Below are 25,017 nucleotides of genomic sequence, written 5' to 3'. Positions count from 1 at the left end.
CAATCGGAGGTCACTCGATGATTAATAGTGTTCCAAATGGTGGCATCCAAATTATGCACTAGTTTTAAACTACAGATACGTGAACTGGGAGATCTATTCAATGCTGTCCAAAAGCACTGAAACCTACAGAAAATCAATGTGGGAATTTAAATGCGTTATTTCCTAGAAGAATGTCGGCTAAGTAGCTCTCAGGATTTCACTGCTCCGTCTATGAAAAATGATTCTTTGACTCTTTGTAAAGAAATTTCTCATTTTGCCCCATGGCCAGCTGGATATATTCTCTTCGTCACAAAGCACAGCTCATCTTATGATCTGGAGCCAGACACACCGTTACTAGACACAACATCCTGTCTTCTTCCTTCGTGATTAAGTATAAAGTCATTTCACCTGGAGAAACCCTGCATCCCGACTATCATCTGTTCAGGGTAAAGGAAATCGGTCACTTGAAATGGAATCATTGTGTGGGAGAGGACATGCTGAGCGACTACACACCATCCCATGTCTTCCATGCAAGACTGGCACTTCACAGCATTAGGTTTTTCAACTTTACGGAAGGGCTTTCTGAGATACTGTCGGAGATAATTTTTTTTCTAGATGATAATTCGATGCAATAAAGAATTCAATTGATAGACGATTTTTGGAAGAAAAAGGTATTCTGCGTTTGGTATGGCTAACAAACAAGCGTGCTGTACCTAAAGCCGACACAGCATATTTTCTGTGATTTAGAATGAACCATTGCACGTATCCTTCCAGGACTGTTCAACATTAAAATTTTCGCTTTTAGTCGAAAGGGATTTGTCGCCACAATTTATGATCAACAACATCATTTAGACAATAACAGCCCCTTATGAGACATATAAAGCTGAGGTGGGTGATTACTCTCTTTCTGAGCAAGACCATTCTGGGAAAATGAGGTTTAGTGTCTGTCCGATTTTAATTTCATTTCCATATCCACAAATATTTACATCCTATTGATTTTGTGTTATTTAATGGCTGTCTCATAATATTGCGCATCTGTAAACACAATTTCATCAAAATAAGTTAATTATTTTTCGAAATATAATGTTTGGTGATTTCAAGCTTAATTGTGCACAAAACTGTGTTTTTTCAAGTTGAAATTTTTGTGCAGGTCTATAACATAAAATGTAATCCCATAAGAATTTACAAAATTTAACTCGACTCCGATTCTGCAGCCAGACTTAATTCTCTCTGTAGTAGGCAAGCCAGAATTTCCACTCATCCTCATTAGATATTATACAATAATTAACATTAATGTACTTCATAAGCCCACAATTATACACATTATATTCCACTGGCTATAATCTACGGATGATAAATGCATGGAATCAGAAAAATATTAAAAATGTACGTCACGCTAATTGCGTGAATAATCAATGAGTCATGAGATTTCATAGATTCTTATTTTCCTCATAAGATTTTTTCCTCATTTTATTTACTTATATACTAATTCATTAGCAGTTTTTGGAGATAAATACTATTGATTTATAGATTACAAAGTCGATAAAAAAGTTTAACTAAATCTTTAATTATTGGGCAAAATGAAAATACAGATTTTGATGAGTACCTGGCATATACTAATCTAAACTATAGAAATGACACCATGCCATGAAATTTCAGAATTTTCACTTACATACGTAACGATTTCAATTTCGTAAGATTTTGTGATACTCGACTAATGGGGGGCGTGACAACATTGGCACTAAAAGCTGCAATTATCGTCTCTCATTTCCTTCAATATGATATTCATTTAAGTTGAAGCACGTAATGAAACGAGTATGTATTGCGTACGAATATAAGGAGATAAATAGCATGATTGGTCACTTGAGTGCAGTTGGAGGTCCATATTTTGTCTATGGATTTGAAAATGGATTTTTGGATTTGCTTGTCATAATTGAAATTATGATGCATATAATAAAAATGAAAATAGGTTTTCTGTTTTTCAAGCTGTAATAATATTGTACTTAAATACTGGCATATTAAGCGAACTTACAAAACTTGACAATTTGTTTCTCTTTTGCATATACTAGTATTTACATAATTTAACAGAAAAATCTACATTCTTTCTATACTCTTTCAAAAACAAAATGCTTTCAGTTTCCCGTTTGAGCAAATTTCGATACTTACGCATTAGCAGAACCACCTTGGCGAGGATTTGCTGTTTTTTACAGAAGGAAAAGGTAATTTGGTGAATTTGAAACTTACAATGGATATGGTTACCTAAACAACTCTTATGCGCGTTTGGCAACTTCTAAATGCTTGGCGGCTTTTTCTAAGGTCTTTACGATAATACCTAAGTACCCAAATTTCTTACTTTAATCCTATGCAACTAAATTTCTGCTTCATTAAAACTTAACATCATATATTTTAATATACATATACAAAAATTGTACAGAAAATACATTTTATAATCCTAGTGATAAATACTTATAGCTTATTTTGAGTGTGTTTGATCTGTAGCTGCAAGATGATTTGTATTATGTATTATTTACAATAGAAAAATTGCTCACTTTGGGACAACTTGGTTGGGTATGTTCTATCTGTTTCTGTTCAGATTCTTCATTATCTTTTTTCGTTTCTTTTGGTTCATCTTTCGCATCTGCTGGCTCTTTTAGCTCTGCTTGTGGAGTATTTTCTCTCTTTTCTCGTTCATCTTCCTTTCCTTCTTGCTCAGCACTTTTTACTGTATCCTAAAAGGATAAATACTGGCACACTCTCTTTTTCAGTGTTTCGCTGATTCTGCATGGTGTTTCTTGAAGCAGCCGGCCTATCTCAAGAAGCTCAAAAGCATTATGAACAAACTTGCCCTCTGCTTCAAGCAATTATCGCATTTCGCTACGCATAATCTCGTAACTAAGTATTTAACAAAAAGAGCTGAAAAGTGGAAGATCTCTGGTTCGAACCCTGGCAGATACATAAATATATAAGATCATAAACATGGCAGAACAAGATGTAATTCTACATTTCTTGGCGTCCGAAAGTATTAAAATTTTTGTTCCATTTTCTCCCAAACTAAACGTATGGTGAGTAATCAACACGTAGATTTGGCCAAATGAGCCTCTAACCATGTCGCCTTTTAAATAAGGAAGAATATAAGAAATCACTGCATTCTTCTATGCATGCTTTTTTGATGCATGTGGTTAGCGTTTCAACTAACAAGTGGAAGATCCGGGGTTCGAATCCCGATAAATTACTAATGCAATGTTGCAATCACTGAAAACTCAGCGGGCACAACTATTAGCATATTTTATAATGTATTTCTCCCGCTTTCTTAGCATGCCTTCGTAGTGTAGTGGTCTGCACGCTGGACGCATATTCCAGAGGTCCGTGGTTCAATTCCCACGAGGGCGTTGCTTATTTTTCATCACTCCTGCTTTAAAAACAACCTAATGTCTCTACAGTTTAAGTGTTCAAAAGATAATTATTTAATATTTTTGTATGGCTGAAAGATATTCTTCACACAAATATATTTTTGAAGAAGGAATTATTGTTGCATATTTATCAAGTTCGCGTATTGAATGCATGCAATATTAGTTTCCAAAATATACCCATCTTTTAACCCTGGAACGTGAAATAAAGAGTTAAGATATGATTAATTGTAAAAGAGATGTAGAATATCAAGAGAATATGCCTCTTGTATTAAAGAGTTTGGTGATTTGTGAAGGCATAATTGTTGAAATAAATTAAAGTAATTTCAGGCAAAAGAATAGTAATAAATAAGCGGAAAGTTGGATTTATTTTGTAGGCCATGGTGTACATTACGTAAATATAATTTTTATATGCATCAGGGAATAAAAAGTTGACGGTTTCTTAATTACGGTAATTCCAGGGATCTGGAACAGAGTGTGAGATGCACGTAAATTCTTTCATTATTAATGCTGAATTATTGCAACGATTCGCATCTTGAACTAAGTTTTAATTCCTGGAAGTTTAAAAAAATCAATATATAACATAAAAAGAAGCATGCTTTAAGATAAAATTTGTAAATCTCAGAATGTTTATAAAAAATTCTAGTGAGCTGAGTAACTAAAATAAAAGAACTTATAGGATGCGCTTAATTTTGAATTATTTGTAAAAATTAGACAATTGCTATTATGAGAAATCTGAAAGACTTCCTTTTTTCTTCGCTGTAGATCTAGAGAAAGATGATTTTCATTTTCTCTGATTTCATTTCGCTCATTTTTTTTATATTGGTATCAGGTTTTTATGCTGTATTTGAATTTTCATATAAATGCCATGTTCAGTTGTTGTTTTGTATACGTCATGGATCATTTTTTTTTCTATGATGTGTGTTTAATTTTTGACTTATGCTTTGAGTTTGAGGTTTTTAACTTTCAACAGCTATGCATTTCATAGTCCAGATGAGAATAAGCAATAGCATGGAAATGGGAATATAAAAACAAAATTTCATACTAAATGTTTAACGTCTTTAAAGACAAAATAAATACGCATACATGTAACTTACCTCTCCCTTTTCAGAATCTTCTGCCATTTTCGAGGCGAATCACGTTCCTTTCATAACTTGAAAATGGATTCTGTTGACAATAATAATAATAATAATATTAATAATGCCAATAATAATGTATTTTATCATGTACAATGAAGCTGAAGATATGAGCAATGAAATTGAAGTAACGAAACTTAAGAAACTGTGATTATACGCTAATGATTCACGCTGATATAAGGCTCTGCCTAAAAACCAGCATATATTGCATTCGATAAACAAAAGTAGAGTATAAAATAGAATCAGCGGTACATGACATGAAGAAACTAGACCAATACCTCCGTAGAACCAATGGTAATTGATGTATTGCTGGACCTAGCTGATGAATAGAAGATTTTTCCCCAAATCCATCTCTTATCCTACGAGAGCCTGGTGCCGACCAACGACTAGGTGCCGACCGATGTCCCCTGGCGTCCCCTCACGTGCTAGACGTTAGCGATGCACCAGCAGCTCACGGAACATTTAGTCTATGCGATCATGTCCAACCATGCGGTTATGTCCATTCTTTGGGGATTTCTTAATTACCTGCTTTTGTTTATAGTTTTGCATGGTTCTGTATACATATTTCACAGTCTTATAGTGTTCCATCTAGTATTTTACTATTAAGAAAAAACTATTATCATGACTGTTGTGAGTTCTGCAACTTTGCTTTTGGAATTACCTGACGTTATTTGCTTCTTTGGTTTGTAGAGTCCTTAGGATTTTTCAAAGCAGGGAGACAGGAAAAATGTGCAATGACCTTGCCGGGATTCGAACCTCGGACCTCTCAAATACGCGCCTAGTGCACTGACCATTACACCACCAAGGCATGTTAAGAAGGCGGGAGAAATACCTTATATACTCCCCCTTTTAAAGAGCGACTGGGGATTAAGATACCCAGTCGCCAAATGCTGGTGGTGAAGAATCATCATTAAACACCCTTTTAAGTTCGGGCGCCACTGTTATTAACTGTTATTACGCCAAGTCATTAAGTTATTTCAAAGCAGGAGGTATGAAAAATGAGGAATGCCCTCACGGACCTCTCGAATACACGCCGAGCGTGCTGGCTATTTATTATACCATGAAGGCATGCTAAGAAGGCGGGAGAAATACATTATAGATTGTATAGTTTCACTTTTTGTCCAAGAATCTCTTTGCGGTTTACTTTGCAATATACTATTCACATCAGCAGTACAGTAACATATACCTAGTTCAATAGCGCAAGTCAGACAACATAATGACTGATATATCAGAATTTAACTGGTAATATAAACTACTACAGCGCGTCTAGCATACGAATCTACGAACAAGAATAACAAGTCTTTAAATTTATAGTATATTAGGAGTAACAATATTCGAAGTCATATAAGCAAAATATCAAAATGAATCAATAACATCCAGCAGAAGTATTTGTTCGTGTAGAGTAAATAGTCTGTTAAAAGCATCCGAAAATAATACGGATTTCGTGTTATTGTGAAAGAAAAAGATTACATCTGTAAAACTAGTCTTAGAATTGAATACGGATCTCAATTCCCTTTCTTGCTGCAAAGCTGTTCGTTGAGGGCTTCTCAGAATAAACATTTACAATTAGACTGTTTTAATCGAATTCTATCGCCAGTGTCAGTTTCAGAAGCGTGTTTTAGTTGCTTCAACAGAGAAATCTTTGAACTTCTAGCAACGCGAAATATGCATTTTCTCCAATGAATCCAACTTAACTGCTTTTCGCACATTTGGGTGAGTGAAAAGAGGAAGATTGTTTACCTCCATATTTAGATCCAAGAAAGAAATAGCTCCAGTGATAAGCTTGTTAAAAACTTGCTATCCCTTTTATTGTGTGTTTAAAATGGCGCACCGACGTGGATCAGTACTGTTTGTGGGATACTGATATCGATGTATGTTCTTACCTCACATAATTGTTCATACCATTCTGAGGGACTACCCGACGTTTTGGAAGGGTCAGATATAGCTAAATGGTTCAAATATTTTACATCATGAAACTGGTGTCAAATATTAGGAAGTTAAGCACCAATAGCCGTTCCAACAACGGGAACAAATTGTGTTATGACCATGGAAGCAAAAATGAAAACTTCCTTATCCTGAAAATTTTAAAACAATTGAGTTACCCTCAAATGTTTTGCATATTCAACATCAACAACACTCCACACCATGTGAACTATTCAACAAGGATGTATATTTCACTAGAGAAAAAAAAGATAAGGGAATACAGGTGGTCTCCAAATTATAAACTTTTCTGGTGTTTGAAGACAGAAGATACAGGATCAATTAAATACAATAGAATTAAGAGACTCAGGAATATAAAAGAGGCTGAGCACATGCATTTATTCCTTTCTCACGTGTATTCCATATGCATGTGTCTTTATTAGATTATGATGTTTTATTGAACGTCCTACAACATGTTTACAAAAGATAGCGCACTAAAACTAGTTGTTTCAATTTCGTTGTCGAAATCATGCAAATAAAATTTCAAAATGCATTTGTTTCATGAATACTATTAATACAAAATGTTATGTACCATTTTTCATACAAGAGATGTTTTTCTACATGAAACTGTAAGTTTTATTGATCAATGACTTGTTAATCAGATTTTGGATGCTAAGAAAATGTCAATATTAGGAAGATTTGTGAAACTCCATCATAGGAAGTTTATTTTTCATAGTTTTTTTTTTGTCTGTATGTGTACAATAATGCAAAGTTATTTAGATGTAATACATGTGACTCTACAATAATTATTTTATTTTGATATACGAACAGCTAAGAATTCTAATATTACATGAAAATCACAGATTTGTTTTAGAAAACAGTGATCGAATATTAAATGTCCTGTTGCATGTTTAATAATGAATGAATAAAATGCAAAGTATCAATGAAAGATTTAGATCTATTAACGGCTTTTTAAATTAATATTTCTGTCTTTTATTCTGCATGTAACACTGGCTTAGATTTGTTTTCATAAAGCACTGTTTCCAAACCAATCAACAAATAATTATCTTAAAAAATTTTGAATCAAATAACGTTTTAAATGTTTTTAAAAAAATTATATTATTGTTCCTTGTGTATTGACAAAGTTATTTAATTAACCATGGAAACAATTTTGTTCAGTGTTGATTTCTAAAATATTTTTCCCTCAGTTTCTAACTAGTAAAATTGGCTTAAAAATCCGAAATTTGCCATGTTCTATAGATTCGGAAAATGCTGAATTCATTTTATTTCTTATAGCAGGAAAAAGAGAATAACGTCTAATTACCAAGTAATCTGAGTAATAAATATTCTGTTTTACATATATAAAAGCTTAGCATACCCTGAAATAGCACGTTGAATGAATTACATGATTTTAATTTGAAACGCTTTGTTACTTAGATTAATACGTTCATTTTGAGAGCTTTAGGTATATAAAAGTAACTTAATCTAACCACAGAAAATAATATGTGAATTAAATATGGTTTTTAAAATAAGTAAGCGTTTATAAGTCAAATATCAAAAATATAATAAGAGCCTCCTTCAGAGAAGAAATTGTCATTTATTTCATTTTAAATATGTATTGAGTTTTCTAATGTTGAGACTATTTAAAGAGGCAAATATATATATGTGTGTGTGTGTGTATGTATAGTATACAGAGTCGAAGTTAATAAGCATATTCTGATGATGGTAAAAGACTGTTGAATATAAGAAAATTTAATTGCAAAAGTATACTTACTTTCCATCAGCTATGATCTTATAACAAAATTTTCTGATGAACACTTAACGGCAGTTAATTAATCCGTATTTAATAAATTTTCAAAAAAAAACGCAAAATAATTCTTAAAAAATAAAACAATTTTGCGATATTTGAGTTTTAAAATTTAACACGGAAGTTTTAAAACACTTTAGGTCAAAATATGTGGCAACATTAAATATTTGCTACACTGATTATGGCAAATAATGAGCTTGTGATTAAACTGGAAACAGAAAAACTAATGCATGTAATTTAACCTGATGTTTATTGATTATCTTTTATTAAATTTGACATTAAACTAGTTTACTTTATACGCATGTTCATGACTGAGAATTTCTTGGTATCTTCCGCCATTCTTTCCGTTTCGATATAAAAGAAAAGGCTAACTGTTGGGCCAACTAACAGATAAAAAACTATGGTTTCTGAATGCAGCCACGTGCCTTTTTGCAAAGATTAACATAGTTATCGTTGACTAACAATAACTCGTATACTATTCAATATATACGTGCAACTTAAAAGGCAAATTACGGACATATTTCCAATGCAATAATCACGTATATTCTGGCAAGAATCTTGTAGAGTTACAAATATTACTTTAAATTAGAAAAAAAAAAAAAAAAAAAAAAACAGCTGGAAAACATCATACTTTATTTTCACAGAATAGTATTCATTAAAGAGAACAATTTCTGCCAAAGTGTAAAGATTAAATATTATAAGGTTGCTTTCTTTGTGCAAAGACTTAATAAAACACACAAAAATTTCGAAAAACTATATAAATAAACGTTTTGACTGAAACATCTACCAAACATATCAAAAAATAAATGAAACATAAAAAAATCTTTCATATAACTCAACTTTTAAAAGTATTGCATGCATTTGGATCCTATTTATTGCAGTACTTCTGAATATTTCGGTAAAAAAATTTTCAGTTTTAATTGATTAACAACCAATGCGTTTGTTTTGCTAGCATATCGTCATTCAGTAAAGTCGATATAATATTTGCCAAAGTTTTCTCGATTGCAGTTTCGTCAAATTTTGTGTGTCTATAGTTTTACTTCATTTAAAAAAATAGTCTTGATTTCAGACAATAATTTGCCAAATTTGTATCTGAAACTTGTTGATTAAGTCAGAACTAGAGGCTTACTTGAAATAAATGTGCATGCGCCTGAGGATACTTTGCAAGTTTGTTGTTGGTTGGAAGCTGAGGTTAAGTCTTGCAGATTTTACTAGACAATATTAGCGAATTTCCGCTAAGTCTAAAATATTACGGCAAAATGCTGAGAAGCTATATATAACTTGCTTATTTAAATCATGAACTTAAAAGACAAAATGCACGATTTCTGCTAAAGACTAACCAACTCTGGCGATGTAACTTAAGCAATAACAATCAAGTAATTTGAAACGTTGATAAATTAGTCTAAACCTACACAGTCAAACGAATAAGATTATGAACTCAGATTATTTTAACAGCGTGTACGTCTAAAGAATCGGTTTCGAGATAATGAAAAACTCGGAATACCGTATTTGACGGCATATAAGACGCATTTTTTTTTCCCTAAATTTTGTCTCAAAAAAGTTATGTGCGTCTTATACGTGAAGGACACAGTCTTTACACGTGAAGGCAATTGCATTCAATAATTGTTTATTTGGCTTTTACGAAACGTGAGAACTAAAAGAAACCACGCTATTGAAACTTTTTTTCCTTGTGTGCGGCCGTCTAAATAAGGGTGCGTCTTATATGCCGTCAAATACGGTAATAACTTTTAAATACAGCTGAAAAAATTCTAATAGCATGGTGCAAGTGCCAGAATCATTATATATATATTAGATTCGAAATCCTCAGCTTATACGGAGGATTCCGAAAAGAAGTTACAGTAAAGATGAAAATCATAACAACTAGTTAAATAACATAAGGGATCTTATAACTTTCTTAAGTTAGTGTGAGGTTACCCCTTTTCACTTTTTTGTATTTAGCATTGACTTAACAAAATTACATTTCTTTCTATAGCAGACATCACAATAAATGTTTTAGTATGTACACAATAATGACTTGCATAAAATTATGGTTTTTAGCTTTATAAAATGATTAAAGATTTAAACACAATCAAATTTTTATATTGAAGAGTTAAATTTATAGAATGGATCTGAGATAAAAATCACAAAATATAAGAATAACAAACAGAAAATAAGCGATAATAGATTATTTGCCACAGCGTACCATTGCATAGTTTATTAATTACTATCGCAATATCTAAAATTTATTTCCAAAACTTGAAAGATTTTAAAAGAACTACTGTTTGATTTATATGTTCTCACACAGAAATTTATTTTATTATTTATTTCTTCCGATGTTTTATATTTTGTATCTACTTCTAATATCTGCATTCGATAAGATCATTTCTGGACGCACTAATTTGTTTATGAAAAACGTAAAAATGAGCAGTAGTAATGGATGTTTTCGTTTATACTCTGCATTCGTTATAAACAGCCGTATGCAAATAAAGAATATGTAATCCGAGCATCTTAACTTTTGGCGCAGTTATGCACAGTTTTTGACGTCTATTGCATAAATTAGGCTAAAGCATTCATGGTTTTTTGTTCCATACGCTAGGTCAGCGATTCTCAATCGGTGGTACGCATACCACTGGTGAGGTATGCAAGAGAAAAATAGGCGGTAAGCAAAGAAACAAAGTATTATTAACTATTAAATTCAAATATCTCATAAAGAAAAAGAGCAGTTGATAGAAATTTCTTGTGATCGAACTCTAACTGAAGATTTCAAAAATAGCACACTTATTAACCTTTGGCTGAACCGCAAAAAAGAATTTAAAGGCATTTCAAATGAATCTATTAAACTTTTATTGCGTTTTTGCACAACCTATTTGTATTAAGAAGGATTTTCTTCTATGTTATATTTGAAAAATAAATACAGAAGGATATTAAAAGTGGATTCTAATTTACGGTTCAAACTAAGTGAAATAAGACCAGATATAAATAAATTGATCTTTCTTAAACAGGCCCAAATTTCACTCTAAATTTCAGAATTAAAGCATTATAACTTAAATTTTGATAATTAAAATGGTAACCAATTTTCAGTCTAATATTTTTATGTGTGCATATTTAATACAAATAGTCAATAAGTTGTGCAAATGGCAATATGTCTATATATATATATTAGTAGTTCTATTGAGAAATTGAAAAATAATTATTGTAAAATGTAGTGGTAATACTAAAGTTTTTAAAATTTTAATTAGATGGTACGGGTTAGTCAAAAGGTTGATAACCGCTGCGCTAGATCATTCCGAGATACAATAACTATTCAAGAATGAGAGGGCATACTTATTCTTTAAATATTTTATAAATTACCTAAAATTTATGAAATCACGAGATTTATACTTTTTACCGCTTTCAAATATTTGTTTCTGGCTTCGTATTATGTGTGCTCTTTCTGAAGTTCTGTTACCGCTTACCAAAAATTTGTATGTATTATCTTCAAGCTTTCTTTATACAAAGCTATTTCGGGATATAAAGTATCAGTTTATAACATTTCTCTTTAGGCAGCGATTATACATGCATTGGGATTACACATTTTCCATCTAAAACAAGAACTATATCAGAGAACATTAATAAAATTTTAGAAAATTGACAGTCTTTTCTAAATAAGCATGTAAATGTTATGTATAGCGCAGTAATTTGTTCTAAATATACATAACATTTATCAGCTGTAATGTTATTGCTTAATTGAAAACTGATTTATTCCATTTATATATTTTGAAATTTCTCCCCCTTAACGTTGTGGTTTTTAGGTGTTTTTTTTTTTTTTTTTTTTTTTTCCCTAGAAAAGCTAAAATTTCACCAAATGCTGAAGTTTGGTTTTTGTCGGTTTTAACAATGTAACAGAACCTTCTTGATACAACGGCAAATTGACAAAAACTTCCGCAACACAACAATAGTTGACAACGAACGGAATTGATTTCTTCTCTTTTTGACATTGTAACAAAACCCTCTCCGGCAGTATTATTGTGATTGTCCTTTAGATATTCCGTGGAATACTAGATCTACGTCTCTTCCTTCACTTTCGTCTTTAGCTATTGTACTTAAATGAGGAGCCTTATTTTTTGAAAGAAGGTACTGTTATAAAATTTTTAAAGTATTTCTTCCTCTTTCCTAGCGTGCCTTCGGGGTGTAGTGGTTCCAGAGGTCCGCGGTTCGATTCCCGGCGAAGGCCTTTGCTCATTTTTCATCTCTCTGCCTTCGAAAAAAAATTCTAATGTCTCTACAGTGGCGCCCGAACTAAAAGGGCTGTGGATGATGACTCTCCACACCCAGGCTTTGGCGATTGGGTTCCCCTAAAAACCCCAGTCGCCCTTCAAAAGGAAGAGTATGTAAGGTACTTCTTCCGCTTTCCTAACGTGCCTTCGTGGTGTAGTGGTTCTGCACACTGGGCCGGTACTCCAGAGGTCCGCGGTTCGATTCCCGGCGAAGGCGTTTGCTCATTTTTCATCTCTCTGGCTTCGAAAAAAAATCTTAATGTCTCTACAAACTTTTGCTTGCGCCTGAAAGATTTAATCTTTTTTTCATCTTTGTATTTAGTAGTGTGTTCCTTTTAATAGTAATATGAAATTTGATATAAAGTAATGCCTCTGTATTCGTGAGAATGAAATTCCAAAACGTACTGTAGAAGCCGAAACTATTAGCGAATGATAAATAAAAGAGATTTTTTGTTAACATATATAATTATATGGTTACGTTTGATTCATCAATTATGCAAAAGGGTACCATTATTAAATAAAGGAATAATAAAATGTTTTGCACTTTTATAACTATTACTTACAACAATGGATTATTTATTGCACATTGAAGTATATTCACTTCCATGTCATTTGAAGGTAAGTATTTGTGCATTTTAACTTAAGCCTCTTAAAGGAATAATTAGATTTTATCTTCATGCCTATCAGCATAACATTACTCTTTTCATATAATGGTAGATATACATGAGCCACTTTACAAACATTAATAGCAACTCGTAATTTCTAATCACTTGCAATACCATTAGTCATTTTAGAGGGTCTTTATTGTCGTTAAATAAAAACCTTAGAATAATAATAGCACTCAGTTAATGACAATAGGTTGAATAATATGAGCAACAGTGGAAACATTTTTTAAAGAATAAGTACGAGTAGGGAAAATCGCTGACCACTGATAGCTGAGATTCTCTACCAACATATTTATGACAACAAAGTAATGGACATAAGTGCACATAAATAAAGCAGCTTATGTGCTTTGCTTTGGATAAATGCACATGAAGTTTCACAGTGGCCAAATTCGCTATTCTTACTTAGTTATATCGGCTCGAAAGGAGCGTGCAGGTGTGTACAGGACAATATTAGGACATGTTTGAGGAGATACATTTAGCTATATTAAGGAATGTTGACAATTTGACTGAGATTCGAAATCTAACAATTTACTAAACATTTTTTCATCTGTCCTGCAATGAACAGCATGTAAATGATACTGCGATTCTGAGTCAGTGGTGCGAGGACATAACTATATAATGTAGTCATCGATCTCAAATGAAGAACTCATTTCTCATATGTCTTTTGTTTTCCTACTTTGTTCTGTTATATTTTCGAAGTGAACAATAAGTGTAAAACCTACAGCAAATGAAAACTTAATTCAGTTTAAATTCAATTTTGCTCCCGTTTAAAACTCATAAAAATCCTTAGTATTATAAATTACCGTTATTAAGAAGGAACAAAACGTCTAATCAATTTTATATTGCTCCCGCTGATCGTTTAAGCATTTTCACTGACCATTATCGAACATTATTTATAATAGTTTCTCCATAAAATTGTTGTTCTTGTATAATTCTGAATAACAGGCATAAAATCATCTCTACAGTATTTTTTTCTATGTGCATAACTATATGAAAGTTGCATATATCAATTTATTTTTTCTGTTTGCTCAAGTGATCTGTGTTTGATATATGAGATTGAGTAAACATTTAGTTTCGTCTTATTCTGTCAGAATTATTCCATTTTTTGCATGTGTATTTTTTGACCCGAAATAATTGTAAACAAAGAGCCATTTTCATTTATGGAATTTTTTTATAAATTGTGTTCCATGCAAATCATAAAATGTGTTTACTTTTCTGATTTATAATACGAAGCACTAAACTGAATTCATGAATGAAGTTACGAGGAAAAGGGAAGAGTATTCAACCGAATAAATAAGCTATGCTTACACAACTTTGCCTTTAGGAAGGAAGGTGCTTTACAAGTAAAAGAGTGTTCCTGAATATGTGACAGTTTCACATTTATAAACACATATATAATCCAGAACGATAATAAACTGTCTGAATATTATGCTTTAAAGTAAATTTGCTTTATAGACAAGTAAGAAAGAGAAGATTTCCTTGTTAATACGTGGATTAAAACCAGTGCGTTATATACTTCTGAGTAAACAAAATAAAAGTTCAGATCTGAGATTGGAAATGGATTTTTAACATGACAGATATAATCAGAAACTTCATTTCCTTTTGTTTAAACTTTATTTTAGCTTAGTAACTTTGTAGTAATGTAAAATTTTAAAAATGTATTTTAATACGTCAATTTGGAAAAATCGAAAATAACTTAAAAATAATGATTTCATATTTGACTAGAAGTTTAATGTGTTATTATTGTATTAATGATTTTGGATCTTTATTATTTCGTTTATTTTCCGGTATCTCATGACGAGCTTCCTAAATCTGCAGAAATAAACTCTGTTTCCTTCTTCCTACAATTATAAGGACAAAATAACTATCTATTTGTAAAAATGAAGTAAATTTCATGAAAGAAACATATTGTTTCGTTCTACGGGTTCGTAGGTTTGGAGTGATTGATGACAAAGATGACAAGAGAAAGGTTGATGACACTTGATGAAGAATCAAAACACAATTTTTTCGTCAGTATTACACAGTACAGTTCCAAGGGCGCATTACAGTCGTCGAAAATCTGTGACAAGCACGGTGAAACTATCATGAGCACAGCCTTCAGGCTATCAGGCTATAATGGTAAAGACAGCTTCAGACAAAGCGCTAAAGTACAGCTCCCGACGCGGAAGATCGCTCTCAAGCTAAACTCTGAAATCAATACTACTGAACTCAATATAATCTAGATACTCTACTACTCCGCGCAAAGTATATATATTTTTTTACCTGTCTTCGAGAACATTCTCGGAAAAACCGGTAAGAATTCGTTCTAGTATGCCCTCCGTCTATGGCATGTCGCCAGTTTTGTCGCCAAAGAGGCGATTTCTTGCCAAATCTGGCAACTCTACCTTTCCTTTCAGTTTTCTGGCAACCCTAACCTTGCTTTGCGGGGAAGCTATTCTACCGCAGCTGGACTTTTCGTAACAATATTAAAAGTATTCTAACGTATGTGATAGAGAATCTTTTATAAATTTAAAAGCTAGTAGTTACTTAGCATTTGCTACAAGCGTGTAAATGAAGATTTGATAAAGAATTATTCAAATCAACAATTTTCTTTTGCTTTCTTTTATTTTATTAATTCAGTATTTGCTGTCCTTTTCAAAATTTCTCCGTTTTAAAAGTTGACATTCCACAACATATTATCTCAAAAGAAATCATAATTTTTACTACTTTGAACGCAACATTTGTAATTAATATTAGAATTTTGTAATATAATAAGGATTTTGTAAGTTTCTTCGATGTGATTTCAGCACTGAACATGCATCCTGGGAACTCAGCTTCGATTCAGGAAAGTACACAAAGAGCGCAATATCCTCAGCATTCCACAAATTTTTCAAAAACATTCGAAAGAATGAGGACTAAAGATTTAACTTGAAATATGGATAATTTTTGAATCGCATGAATATTTTTATTTTGAAAGACCTTTTATGAAAAATTTGAATTCGTTTTCTTGAAAATATAATTTTCATTTAGAATTTACCTCGGATGTAATAGCTAAAATACTTAGCCATAAAATTTAATTATATTTACTACAGATACTATATTCTATATATTCTACAGCAGGCACTGAGTCAGGAGTTTTCAGAAATACATGGCCCTTTTTAATTGGTTCGGTGACAGCAAAAACACTATGAGCACAATATAATTAATTGCATCTAAAACATTAATGAATATTTTTCTTTCATCTTAGGCCATTGCGTAAAACGCACTTGTGGATTTAATTACAAAATTCTTAAAATTTCATTATGAACTATATTTTTCAGTATATGTAAATGCCCTTTTTATTTTCAGTATTTAAAAATTCTTTATATCTATGTTAACAATTTTATATAGCTATGTTTTCAATTGCGTTCTCTTTTTGACAGGCTTACGATCCCATTGATCTAGTTATTAGTAAAGTAAAAGTCATTTTCCTTAAAAACAGTTATTAAACAAATTCGTATATCTTAATACAAAACTTGACTAATATGTAATTTGTTAATCTGCATGCATAAAGCGAGTATGAATTTCAGAAGGGCTTTTAAAAATAAAACAAAACTGCATCAAATTTATTTTCATGCCAGTTTGGTATCTAATTTGCTTCGATGATGAGTCAAGCTTTGTTTTTCGTAACTATCACGTATATATTTAAATGAACATTATAATTTTATTTAAATGAACGTTATAATTTTCACAATCCTCGCATATAATACTGAGAGGGTACTCATATCTCTGTATTCTAATACACTTTTGGGTATATTGATTATTTGGGCTGCCGCATTTGTACCTGCTCCGTAAAAATATTCATGTCTTTAATTACATGTAAAATATTTTTGAATCTGAATTTATGAACTAGCTAGTTTTCTTTTATTAATAATATTAAATGTAGTCTGTTTTCCTTATTACTTATTTATGGGAGCATATTTTAATTTATTGCTTTCTCCTTTGTCTTTACTTATATACTTTTTTTTTTCTGTTTGACAGCTTGTTGTTTCTTACTGTGATGTCTCTTTACCTTTACTTCTTTCACTATCCATTTCTGTTAATATAAAAATTTCAAGCTGAAAGCTGTTTCCAAATCACGATATTTTTGTTTATACACTACGTATGTTTTCAACAATTAGCTTTGATATTGTGCTCATATGTCGGCTTAACAATTCAAGCAGCTGTACAATTTGCATTGCCTTTCGTTAAGCCTCGAAATTTATTCCTTTGATCTGAGTAACGAGTGAAAATGCATATTTTGCGAACTTCTTCATTTTCAGTTGCCTGGCATTATTTGAAATTTCCCTGTTTATGACAAATCAGGAAAAAACGTTTCCGAATTTTAAACGCATATAGTTAAGCATTTTAAAAATGGTGCAGTAATATCCTCTTCTTCAATAATACTTTAAAACGTTTTAAATATGTATTATCGCTTTTGAAACTCTTTCTCAATGCTGGAAGTGAATTCTAAAATGCACTTTCATTCCCATGTATTATTAATCATTCCCGTTCCCTGAAGAAAGAAAACATTATTAGCTTAATAAAAAGGGCTATTTAGGAACCAGAGAATGTCAGTTTAATCGGTAATGCCTAAACATTTGAAGCAGATGACTCTATTTAAGGGATTGAGATTATATGTCAATTAAATAGATTGAGCTTATATGTCAAAGACTCTCCGTGATACAAAATATTTTACGAAATTTCCTGTAATTGCAAAATATTCTAACAGTTCTTCGGTATAGTAAAATGATAAACAACTGTCATTGAAAACAACGATTGTATTTAAAGGATTTTTAAAACCATCAAATTCCATTTTCTTTTCTTTTAAAATACTACCGATCACGTAATTCATTATTATAAGAGAATATACTAATGCCAAAATCATATTAAAAATACTTATATTTTCAATTAACTTCGTAGCTAATTTCTACAGCATATCTAATATGTAGCTATTAGTTGGTATGCATTAGTTTCTTTGTATTTTTTCATTTTTTTTATTGAGATTGAGAAAAAAGGTATAAAGAAATGCTCACAGAATAATTTTCAGCTTTATATTTTTCATCTTTGAGAACTTAGAGATGTATAAACTTTTCATTTTTATTTCTATGAAATCCTTCAGAGTACTGCGCTGAGCTGGGTTTGCTGAATAAACGAATTTTATTTAAAATACCTATAAAATTTTGTGCTGGTATTTTTTCATATTCATTTAAATTTTCGGTACTTTTCCGTTTCGCCGCGCAAATCTCTCCAAGCAGACTTTATTGGCGACAACACACAGTATACGCATAAAAAATGTTAACAAATGTTAGTTCTAAGAATTTTTTATTTTGAAGACATAAACATTTTAATATCATTTAAAATTTTGTAAAAAGCCAATATATCAATAAAGACAATAAATTTGTAAAAAGACGTTAATTTAAGAATTTGCTTTGCTTTCATGGTACAAAATCCTGATTCGCCGGTTCATATCACTTGACCCCAAGTGATCTGGTCTCACGTAAACTACTCTACAAAAATCTAATTCGCTCAGTAATTATATACATTGATTTCAAGTTAAATATTAATGTGGAATACAAGTTTAAATGCAAGAATTATTTCAATTCGTACGAATAGCTTACTCAGAAATTACGTAAAACCGTGCTTTACTTCGCTACTGCATTCTCATTAGAATTGCTGAATTTAACCCTTGACTTCGCCTTTTCTATATTTTCGCCTCCGGGTGACCAGTGCAATTGAATCCTAATTGACTTAATTACAACGAATGGCCTTAGGGCATAAAACTAAACTATCTGGTAAAAATTCATTGTAATTGTATGCCAGTATTTAAAGAAACAATCAATCTAATAAGAAATGGCTGCGACGTGTTTTGAAAAGGAGGCGTATAAGGTTACTAGCGATGATATTTTTGGCGACTTTATCGCCTGCGCCGGCAAAATGGAAAAGTACCAAATATTATTTAATGCCTTGTAGAGTTCCTCATTTTTTCTACTAAATAGATGTCGAGAAACCTAGGTTAAGCGACTTATCGCTGAGTTCAAAGAACAAAAGTCGTAGACTCAAGAAGGGTTGATTGCTTTTTATTTCACTCAAAATAAGATTAGCAGTTGGCCCTTTTATCGAACTTACAACAAAGCCTCCACTCTGGCTTGAACTCAAAATAAGAAATAAGAACTAAATTAGAACTAACTAAAAGAGACTTAGCCGAAGCTAACACAAATCTAACGTAGTCGGCGCTTAATTTAAACTAGCCGGCGTATGCCAAAAGGCATGTAATGTACGGCCAAGCTTAACAGCTTCTAGAGTTTTTAACTGATCTTTCATCATTTCAGTATTTCCTTTTACTGCATATACATAACAACATTAAAACCAGCATGAGAGAACAACAAATGTAGGCTTTTCTTTCCCATCAATGTTTGTTCAGTGTCGATGTTGAAAGTGATGAAGTCGTGAAAGTTTTTCTTATTTGCTTACAGAATAATCCTCACGGGTAGAATCCTCAAGCAATGTTTCCTTACCAAAATATACTCAACTTTCTGTTCCGACTAGATATAGTTTACTTAGAATTTGGTTCAATTCTTCATGCAGTTTGTTAAAATAACTTTACACAAGTAGAAGCGACTGTCAAAGTGACGAAGATAAATGATATCGGATGCAGATAAGTGAAGTAACAGAGATAATCTAGTGAATGGAAGACGATCAATAGCTATTACAGTATTTAAAACGTTAGAACAAACTATTAAAGCAATAATATATAAATTAAGGTGTTAATAAATACTAATATGTACGTTTTTGTGAATTAATGTCTCTTAATTATATTTTTTTAATATTGCACAGTTGTTGTTATAGTGAAATAAATTATGGGGAAAATTTAATGGTATTACTTGTCATGCAGAAGATTCATTAGTTAAGTAATGATCATGAAAATTTTCGTGAAATAGGAATTTAGTGAAATAGGAATATATCCGAAATATACATATGAATATATCCGAAAAAAGTGAGCTTAATCTAAAATAAAACCAAACGACCCATCAGTGGATCTCGGAAATAAATGTAACACTTAAATGGATTAATTTCCATGTATTTCTTTCTTAAATAGTTTCAAAAAAAGAATTAAGTTTTTCTACGATACCTAAAGTTACTTATCAAATTTCAAAAATCATTAGCATAAATTTCTTCGTATTATATTACCTTCAGATGTGTGTATAATATATAAACACATTTCTAAAGGTAATATTATACGATAATGAGATCCCATTCAATAAAGTCCTTGACCACAAAAAGTCCATATTGTTATATGTAACACGGAGCGGAGCATGCGGATCATAATCCCGATCAGGAAGGACAGTCTTTGTATTAACTTTGGAAATCCATCCGTTGTATTGGAGAGCGGAATGATCTTTGATGATGTGCACCAAACTTCTTCTCAACGGTTCCTTTCTGTCAGAAACTAACCATCGTATGCAGAGGAAAGAGTAGACTGATCTTCAAAAATGCGATTAGATCAAATCGCGGGTTGGTGAAATTTTTTTACCGACTCAGCTACGCAAGCTCTTTTCTCCTTTACATGGGAAGGACGGGTCCGGTTCTCCTTCGAAACACTTTTTTTTTTTTTTTTTTTTTTTTGTCATTGCACTTTTCCGGTTGTCTCGTAGAACAAGGGATATTTGGGTATCATATTTAAACGAAAATGTTCATTTTGACCAGTCTCGAATCCATTTGAACGATTTTTTGCGTAACATGTATACGTACAGACAGAGTAAAGGACACTTTTGACCCAAACAGATTGTGCCATACATTTAAAATGGATTCAAAATGGACTTCTTCCGTGACGTATCTACCCATACGTCCATACAAATGTATCTCGCATAGCTCAAAAACGATCAGCCGTAGAACGTTGAAATTCTGTACGTGGGACTGTCATAACATCTAGTTTGTATCTCCATTTTTTGTTGCAATCGGGCGCTTCATATATATATGTAGAATCGGAACTTACTGTCTAGGAATATGATGTTTGCAAACTTACTTCCGATGTGGCTGTCTAGGGGCTAATAAACTAGTCCGATTTATGTAAAACTTGAATATTTAATGAAACATGAATAGTTGCAACAAACTACAAAGTAATTACATACGTAGAAGGCAATAGATGAGATTATTTACAGATGAAGAGAATTAATCGTCTTTTAAATGTAAACATCTTTTAATTGCGTCATCGTCTTAATGGCGGAATCGTCTGAATTCTATCATCGGAAAAGTAAAAGATTTATTTTCACAGCTTGTCGAGTCATCTGATTATAATGAACGATGCCATCCCACAAATGCTCGTCCATCCTGATGGAATGCGGCCTCGCATTTTCGTAGCACCACCATCTACATCTAGGGACCTGAAAAATAAAATTTAAAAAAAAACAAAAGAAAAAATGTAGTTACTATTGCGAGAAAATCGTCTTAAATGGTTTATTTCAGCCATCTCCCCTTATCATCTTAACATCCTCAGAAGTAACGGCGTTAGCTCTTCTTAAATGCTCTTTCAGTGTTCGTTCATCTTGAACAGTCTATCTGAATACATACATTTCACAAACAAGTCTTCCTTTGATGTTGTCTGGAACAATTCGTCTGGATTCGTCTTCGTATTTACGTCTTCTTAAACATCGTCTGAATACGTCTTCTGAATGCGTCTTCTTAGATACCGTCTGGATACGTCTTCTGAATGCGTCTTCTTAGATACCGTCTGGATACGTCTTCTGACTGCGTCTTCTTAGATATCACGAAAATGTAGGGAAATATTGCGAGGCATTATAATGTTTTCATCCACTGAGTTATTTATGGGAGGTGATTCTGACCGAACAGAATTAATATCATCATTTTTATCAGAATCATAAACACTTTCGTTTTCAGATAACTCATCATCGTCATCACTTTCGGATTTTAAAAGCTTAAAATCACAAAGACTATTCAATATTAAATCACAGTTTTTATCAGGATTTGAATCATAATTAAGATGTAACAAATTACACACAGAAATAAAATCATTTGCAGTAAGAGTTTTAAGCAATTTTTGTTTTGTTTCTTCAATATTAAAATCAGATGGAAAACCACAAAAGTTACGCTATCTAGCTCTATTTTTTCGATCACCCAAAGTTCCAAACACAATTTGATGTAAATATTTAATTGACTTAGTAGGCCCAGTCTTTAAAGAATTTGAAATTCTAGGAATAGAATTTAAGGTAGTCATCTTAATTCACAGTATCATAGAACACTATTCTTAGAAGTAACAATGTGGAAATAATCGAAACAAAACTTACTTCTCTTATTTTGTAATATTCATAATGCTTCTTCCTAGGCTCATCGCGGCCCGAACGCCCAAATCTGTAAAATCGGAACTTACTGTCTAGGAATATGATGTTTGCAAACTTACTTCCGATTTGGCTGTCTAGGGGCTAATAAACTAGTCCGATTTATGTAAAACTTGAATATTTAATGAAACATGAATAGTTGCAACAAACTACAAAGTAATTACATACGTAGAAGGAAATAAATGAGATTATTTACAGATGAAGAGAATTAATCGTCTTTTAAATGTAAACATCTTTTAATTGCGTCATCGTCTTAATGGCGGAATCGTCTGAATTCTATCATCGGAAAAGTAAAAGATTTATTTTCACAGCTTGTCGAGTCATCTGATTATAATGAACGATGCCATTCCATATATATATATATATATGTTTGAAGTAACTCATTAGCATATTTAAAATAGAAGCTTCAGCGCAAGTATTATGCAATTTATTACCATCAACAGTTGTTTCTCTTTTATTTTTCTAATTTCTTTCACAGATCGTTTCAGATTTATTCAGATTTATTATAGTATTTGAATAGAACATGTGGCAATAATTAGATAATTCTTCAAATTATATAATTTTTGCGCATTTTTAGTTATAATATGAATGAGATGTAACGCTGTTAAGTGAACCTAGCGCCAGAGTGTCGATATGGTAAGTAAATATAGTGAATTTTAAAGAGTGCATTTATTCTGTTGTGGTTTATGCGCTATCGACGAAGTAGATATAATTCAATCCAATAAGTTTAAATGAAAACAAGGATAAAACGCATATCATTTAATATTCTGTGCAAGGAAGTCATGTGGTGTACACATCAGATTTTTTTTCTATTTGGCGAACAGGAAATTTTAATTTGTTGATTAATGTAATTAATTACAAATGTGGTGCTAAGGCTAATCTTAAGTTGAATTAATTTTAGCTCGAAGTTAACGCAAGTCTGAAATAATCGCATTGTTTTAGGCATTCTCTTTTAGGTGCTTTATGAATAGTTACGTAAAATTGTACATTTTGTTATTACTCTACAATGTGGGCTTTTAAAATTTTTAAATACAACTTGGTTTGTAAAGTCAAGTCGCAATTTAGGTAAATACAATTTTTTTTTTTTTTTTTTTTTTTTATTTCAAACCTCGTGTGTTAGTTTTCAGGCTGCCAGTTCTTACTTTTTTTAATGTAAAACCTACCAAAAGCAGGTATGATTTGAGAATTAAATAACAAAGAAGTACTCTAACACTTTTGAATTGATGTATGCTGGGATTGCTTTCTCTGCGATTCGTAAACTGAGTTGATAGATTTTGAATTAAATGCCACTAAAGAGCTTTCATCTCCCTCCCCCTCTCTGCGGAATTTAACATGTGGTGTGGAAATACTTCTAAACTGAGGATTTAAAACAGATGAGAGTTTCGTCAGTTCTCGGTATGAGAGCATTTGAAGTAACGTGGATGTAAATATTTCGCATCGGGAAGTATCTTTCGCGATATTGATGTCAGCGGAAGACAGCAAGTATCCTATTGAAGCTGAAATCCTGCCGAGTTTGGATGGTTATATGAAGTGCAAACAATAAAAAGAAAGTTTACAGAATAGGATTTCCCAATTCGTTTAAAATTTTAATTAATACTGTTTCACTTTCATTCTTTCTCCATAATGAATCCTATATTCAAATGCCAATTATATTCGAATGCTAATTTAGTTTTAGTTAAAACAATTAATGTAAAATTGCAAAATATAATTACTAACGCTTGCAAAAGCTTTTGGCAAAACTGAAAGGAATTTCTTGTGCAGATGCACAAAACTGCTTAATTTTAAAAACAGTTGAGATAATTTCTTTCACACTTTCAATTTTAATGCTTGATGTTTGGGATTATCGAAAAGAATACTGAAGTAAATAAGTACAAATCTAAGTGTGAATAATATATACCAATAATATATACCATATAAAAGATTGCGCAAAAGGTACACAATAAGCTGTTACTTATCGTATGAGAAAATACGAAAGATTTGTTTAAAACTCTATGCAGGGCTTAATATAAACACCAAAAGTACATGCTCATTGGCTTGTATTTTCTTCTCATTCTTGAAGACTAATAGCTGTTTTACTTTATTTGAAAATATACGATAATTTTATTTATTTATTTGGCAGCGTAGAACAGATTTTAAGGGAAAAAAATTTTATGCACAAAGCCTCAGCTCGTATAGTGTTACAGAATGCTAACGCAAGAAGCTTAATCATGTAAGGGAGTCAGTTTAGATAACGTTTGAGCACCAGCCAGTTTGGTTTATTTGATTATGGCAAAGCACTCACTATCTGTTTAAGAGAAAGAGATGCCTTCGCGGTGAAATTTCTAACGGAAACTGCCTCGTTACTACTGTATGTTACTACTACTCGCATGTTTCGATAAATATTTAATAAATAGTATTTTAAATGTAATTAAAATATTTGTTTTATTACAAAAAATTTGTTTTGGGAAAAAATTGCCCCGTTAGAGATTATCAGCCTGCGAGCAATCTGAGTTTG

General features: G+C 31.9%; 2 protein-coding genes across 3 annotated transcripts in view; one reads left to right on the top strand and one right to left on the bottom strand.

Annotated features, from left to right (window-relative positions):
- Positions 1 to 8,318, bottom strand: part of LOC118188324 (uncharacterized) — a 36,654-nt gene extending 28,336 nt beyond the window's left edge. The window contains exons 1-2 of the mRNA XM_085810301.1: positions 8,217 to 8,318; positions 4,484 to 4,553 (exon numbers count right to left, since the gene is read on the bottom strand). Coding sequence (XP_085666427.1) covers positions 4,484 to 4,510 — 27 coding nt within the window. The 5' untranslated portion in view covers positions 4,511 to 4,553; positions 8,217 to 8,318. The remainder of the gene's footprint in view (positions 1 to 4,483; positions 4,554 to 8,216) is intronic.
- The window catches only part of LOC118182863 (agrin-like), a 1,858,472-nt gene that overhangs the window by 1,692,817 nt on the left and 140,638 nt on the right, over positions 1 to 25,017 (top strand). The window lies entirely within an intron of this gene.

Source organism: Stegodyphus dumicola, chromosome 2 (assembly GCF_044657685.1).
Source record: "Stegodyphus dumicola isolate Sdum_Otavi_A_Nest chromosome 2, ASM4465768v1".
NCBI classification, from domain to species: Eukaryota; Metazoa; Arthropoda; class Arachnida; order Araneae; family Eresidae; genus Stegodyphus; species Stegodyphus dumicola.
This window is presented reverse-complemented; position numbering and strand designations above follow the sequence as displayed.